General features: G+C 42.0%; 1 protein-coding gene across 1 annotated transcript; it reads left to right on the top strand.

Annotated features, from left to right (window-relative positions):
* Positions 1-3,312: 3,312 nt before the first annotated feature.
* LOC110802257 (uncharacterized) lies at positions 3,313-4,290 on the top strand. The gene has a single exon (XM_022007703.2). The coding sequence runs from the start codon at positions 3,313-3,315 to the stop codon at positions 4,288-4,290; it is 978 nt and encodes a 325-aa protein (XP_021863395.2).
* Positions 4,291-5,965: the final 1,675 nt, after the last annotated feature.

Below are 5,965 nucleotides of genomic sequence, written 5' to 3'. Positions count from 1 at the left end.
TGCATCTTTTTATTCTTGTTTTTGTTTGTTTTCCTCCCCTTTTATGCTCATTTTAGTCCTTTTGCTCTTACATGCTAGTTGACTCGGTTTCTCCTAATTACCGCCCTTTCGCCTTGTTTTTCTTAATTTTTGTCAAGCTTTTGCTTTTCACGGGTTTGTTAATGTGTAGGAAAACAAGTAAATGGACGGAATAGTCAATGGAAGTCAACGGTATCCAAGGAAAGCTCGAAGTGGAAGGAAGGAGTCAAGAACTCAAGACGTTCGGCCGAACTTCAGATGTGTTCGGCCGAAACAAAGCAGAACAGCCTGAAGAATTAAGCCTAGAGTTCGGCCGAACATTCACAAAAGTTCGGCCGAACTTACCTATGTTCGGCCGAACCTCCCCAATTATTCGACCGAACATCGCAATCAGTAGCTCCTGTTTCTTCCCAGGTTCGGCCGAACCTGCCTTATGTTCGGTCGAACTTGTCTCTTAGTTCGGCCGAACTTCATTTATGTTCGGCCGAACCTGCTGCCAGCGCTGAACCACTTTTCGGGACTATTTAAAGCATTTCAGGAGCTTTTAGAAAACCTAGTTTTTTACAAAAGTAGTTTGAAATTAATTTTAGAGAGAGAAAGGAGGAGAACTTCATTCATTGCTCATTGTATTGCTTGGGATTCTCCCTAATCTTGGATTTTGAAGCTTCATTGTAAAAATTCTCAACTCTTATTTCTATTTAATGTCATTAATTTCTGATTTTTCTTACTTTGTCTCTTATTTTTCTCATTAATCAAAAAACCCCCAAAATAGGCACTTTTATATTTTCCCTTCCTACTTGTTTGATTGTTTATCTTTTCCTAATCCTTTATGATTAGACTTATTAGTTTCCTTGCTAATCTCTTGAGATTTGGTGATTTTGATTGTATTGTGGATGATGGTTTTGCCTATAGATTTGATTGCCATGATGAGACTAACTTGAACTCTTTGGTTAGGGATTTTTGCTTTGATTATTCGGAAATGCATACTTCCATTGAATTCATCATGTTGAAATTTATAGTCAAGTCCATGAGTGAGTAGTTCTCATCTAGGGGTTTGGGTGTAGCCTAGGGTTTTCATGTATGGGGTTTTAAGGTAGGATTTGCTAGTTTTGCAATTAAATGCATAAGTTGGGGGGGTCCTCGTTGCTTGCTTGGTTAGACGTAACTTTGCTTGGTCAATGGAACGCGATGCATTGATTTGGCAAGGGATTGTAAGTCATTGCATTGTATGATTTCGATCGGATTTATTTTGATTAGTTCTTAGGCTTTGGGTTGATTGCGGAAGCATGATTCGTTGCTTGAGAATTTTAAAGATCGATTCCCCTTTCAATTTGTCTTTGCAAGTTTAGTTCATTCCCAAATCCTTATTTCCCCCATTGCATGTATCCCTTGGTGAATCCCAATCCCCTAGTGTTTTTAATCCTTGTTTAACATTTTAATCGCTTAGTTTGAATTTTCTTTCTTTTTCCAACAACCAATCCCTTTTCGAATTAGCTTATGTTAGCATTTCTAGCTGCGAACTCGCAATTCCCTGTGGATATCGACCCTTTGCTTGCCACTCTACTTGATTCTTGTGGTTAGTTTAGGTATTTAAGTTGATTTAGGTGTAAGACTAGTAACGACCTAGTTTTTCCCTCTATCAAATTGGCGCCGTTGCCGGGGAGTTGCGGCTAAGTTTAGTAGCTTTTACTGTATAAGTCTAGTTCTTTTAATTGCTTTCTTTTTTCCTTTTTGATTGTCAATGCTAATGTTTGCTTGAGTGTGCATGCCAAGAATTCCTAGAGCATCTCCCCTCATTCCTCAAGATCCGGAAATTGAGCGGACATTTCGTGCTAGGCGTCGAAGCTTGCAACGAGCATCTAACAACATAGATCATCAAGAGGAACCCATTTTTCCTTTTGAGCACGAAGAACTAGAATATTCGGACGGAGAGACGGAAAGTCTCCGATCTTTCAAGAGTAGTTCAAGTGATACATTTCATATGGCGCATGATTTGAGGAGTTATGGTGCCCCCGGGGCCTATGAGGCAAAAAGTGCCATCTCGCTTCCGGCCTTGGAGGCTACCGATTTTGAGTTACGGCCCGCACTTATTGGGATGGTTCAAAGGAGCCAATTTACCGGGTCGAGACTTGAGAGTCCAAGGGAGCATCTAAAGACTTTTGTCGATTATTGCTCCACGGTGAAACACAATGGGGTAACCCAAGAATACATTCGAATGGCACTCTTCAAGTTCTCATTGATCGGTAATGCAAGAAAGTGGCTCGATGACCTCAAGCCAAACTCATTTACCTCTTGGAATGAGGTGACGGAGGCATTCATCAACAAATATAGTAGCCCCGCACAAACCGCGGACTACCGGTCCAAGATGATGACATTCAAGGAAAGGACCGATGAAACCCTTCAAGAGTCATGGGAAAGATTTAATGAGCTTCTTCGGCAATGCCCACATCATGGCATAGAGATGGGGGTGCTTCTCCATTGATTCTACCACGGACTTTCTAAGGCTTCTAGGACGACCCTAGATGCGGGAGCCGGGGGGCCAATCATGAAGAAGAGCTTAGAAGAAGTTTTTGACATCATTGATGATGTGGTCCGAAATTGTGAAGATTGGAACGATGATAGAAGAGAATGTGACAAGAAAGGAGGAAGGTACGACCTTGAGCCGATCCATGCTTTGAGCACCAAGTTTGATGCTCTCGTTACACAACTTCAAAGGTCCAATTCGATCCCTTCTTGTCCTTCTACTCCCCAATCCCCTTCTAGTGTGATGTCTTGTGCTTTGTCTTGTGGTTATTGTGGTTCATTTGATCATCCCTCTTCATATTGCTATCCTTTTGACCAACCCATGGAACAAGTTAATGCTTTTAATAATGCAAACAACCAACGGTTTGATCCTTATTCCAACACCTATAACCCCGGTTGGAGGCACAACCCAAGGTTTAGTTGCAAGGATGATCAAACCCAAGGTCAAAACCAATTTCAAAACCATGGAAATGGTCGAAATCAAGGCAACTATGAGGGTGGAAGTGCAAGCTATTATGGGGGTTCAAGGAATCAAAACTATGGCCAAAATTTTCAAAATCAAGGCCAACCTTCAAACTTTCAAAGACCACCACCACCACCACAAAGCTATCAAAGTCAAGGGAGTTACCAAGGTCAATCATCTTCTTCTTCTCAATTTCAAAAGCCACCTCCACCACAAAGCTTTCAAAATCCTCCTCCCGGTTTCCAAAGACCACTCCTCAATCCCCACCTCCTCAAGAGTCAAATATTGAAACAATGTTGAAAACTTTCATGACTCAAGTCAACCAAAAGTTTGATTCCATGGCCACCCATAATAAAATTCTTGAAACACAAATTGCGCAATTGTCATCCTCTAATTCTTCAAGAGTTCCCGGTTCTTTGCCTCCTCAAGGGGTAAGTCCCGGTGAGACCCATCAAGCTAATGCTATTGTGACAAGAAGTGGAAAAAACCTTGTGAATTCAACTACTAAAAGTCTAACTCAAGGAGAGAGTGAGCCCATTGATGAAAGTGAGCCTATTATCGATACCACCATAGATGAGGAAGAGGTTGTGGTGAGTGAACCAATGGTTGTTGAAGTTCCAAAGAGAGTGGTCCCTCCTTACAAGCCCAAATTGCCTTTCCCATCTCGTTTTGCCGGAGCTAACCTTGATGATCAATTTGCAAAATTCCAAGAAGTCCTCAAGAACCTCTATGTGAACATTCCTTTTGCCGAAGCCCTTAGAAAAATGCCTCCTTATGCCAAGTTTTTGAAGGAGATTCTAACCAAGAAGAGGGTTGTGGATGTGGTTGAGACTATTAGCCTACCCGAAAGTTGTAGTGCCATTATCCAAAACAAGTTGCCCACCAAATTGAAAGACCCCGAGAGTTTTTCCATCCCTTGTGCAATTGGGGAACTTGTCATATATAAAGCCCTATGTGACTTAGGAGCAAGTGTGAGTGTAATGCCATTATCTATTTTTCAAAGGTTGAATGTGGGAGAGTTGAAGCCTACCCAAGTGTCCCTCCAATTAGCCGACCGTTCAGTGAAGCTTCCATTGGGAAAGGTAGAGGATGTGCCTATGAGGATTGGGAAGTTCTTTATCCCCGTTGATTTTGTGGTCTTAGAAATGGAGGAGGACCCTAATGTCCCAATCATCTTAGGAAGACCTTTTCTTGCCACCGCGGGGGCAATCATAGATGTGAGAGGTGGTAGACTATCCCTTAGCGTGGGGATGAGAAAATTGAGTTTCAACTTAACCAAATCATGAGATGCTCCTCCCATATGGATGATTGTAAAAGAATTGATATCCTTGATGAAATTGTAAATGAGTCTATGAGCATGCATATGCATTCTACTAACGATGTTCTTGAGTATGTTCTTGTGCATGATTCCAATGAATGCAATGACACCATGGAGACTCAAGAGATGCTTTTAGCAATGGATTGTGAAGAGCCATTGGTGTCCGTTGAGACCACCAAGGAGGTAAGCAAGCTTGAACTCAAACCCCTCCCCTCTACTCTCAAATATGCTTACCTTGATGATGCGAGTCCGATAATTGTCAATGCTAAAATCAATGATGAAGAGCTTTCCAAACTCTTAAAAGTTTTGAGAAAATATAAAAAGGCCATTGGGTATAGCATTGGTGATTTGAAAGGGATTAGCCCGAATTTTTGCATGCATCGAATTGTTCTTGAAGAAGGTCATAAACCTTCCATTGAGCCTCAAAGGAGATTGAACCCTAACATGAGGGAAGTGGTATGGAAGGAAGTGGTAAAACTATTGGATGCGGGAATCATTTATCCGATTTCGGATAATAAGTGGGTTTCCCCCGTCCAAGTAGTGCCCAAAAAGGGGGGAATGACCGTCATTAAGAACAATAATGATGAGTTGATCCCCACTAGGGTTGTGACCGGTTGGCGCATATGTATAGATTATCGCAAACTAAATACCGCCACCCGAAAAGACCACTTCCCTCTACCATTCATTGATCAAATGTTGGAAAGGCTTGCCAAGCACAAATATTTTTGTTTCTTGGATGGATTCGGGATTCTTCCAAATCCCCATCCATCAAAGTGACCAAGAAAAGACGACATTCACATGCCCAATTGGCACCTTTGCATATCAAAGGATGCCGTTTGGGTTGTGCAATGCTCCGGCAACTTTCCAACGATGCATGATGGCAATATTTTCGGAATTTCTTGAGAAAATCATGGAAGTCTTCATGGACGACTTTAGTGTCTATGGAGAAGACTATGATTCATGCCTAGTCAATCTAGGAAAAGTATTGAAAAGATTTGAAGATGTGAATCTTGTTTTGAATTGGGAAAAATGCCATTTTATGGTTGAGGAAGGTGTTGTCCTTGTTCATGTGATTTCAAGAAAGGGAATCCAAGTTGAAAAAGCCAAGTTAGATGTGATTGAGCAATTACCTCCCCCAATCAATGTCAAGGGGATTCGTAGTTTCCTTGGTCACGCCGGTTTCTACCGGCGGTTTATCAAGGATTTCTCAAAAATTGCTAAACCACTATCTAGTTTGCTTGTGAAGGATGTCCCTTTTGTTTTCACTAACGAGTGCCTTGAGTCTTTCAATAGGATCAAACAAGCTCTTGTCACGGCACCCATTATTCAACCCCCCAATTGGGAGCTACCATTTGAGATTATGTGCGATGCTAGCAATTTTGCCATTGGGGCGGTGCTTGGGCAAAGAGATGGTAAGGCCCTTCATGCGATTGCTTATGCTATCAAGACTCTTGATGACGCACAAGCGAATTATGCCACCACGGAAAAAGAGCTTCTTGCGGTTGTCTATGCCTTGGAAAAGTTCCGTCCTTATCTCCTCGGTTCCAAAATTGTCATTTACACGGACCATTCGGCCTTGAAGTACCTTCTTGCCAAGAAGGACGCCAAGCCAAGACTTATTCGTTGGATCCTTCTCCTTCAAG

Source organism: Spinacia oleracea, chromosome 4, assembly GCF_020520425.1.
Source record: "Spinacia oleracea cultivar Varoflay chromosome 4, BTI_SOV_V1, whole genome shotgun sequence".
NCBI lineage: Eukaryota > Viridiplantae > Streptophyta > Magnoliopsida > Caryophyllales > Amaranthaceae > Spinacia > Spinacia oleracea.
Note: the sequence above shows the minus strand (reverse complement) of the source record. Positions and strands in the feature narration are given on the sequence as shown.

Coding starts and splice junctions, on each gene's coding strand:
- LOC110802257 (XM_022007703.2), top strand. CDS start 3,313: ATGACTCAAGTCAACCAAAAGTTTGATTCCATGGCCACCCATAATAAA.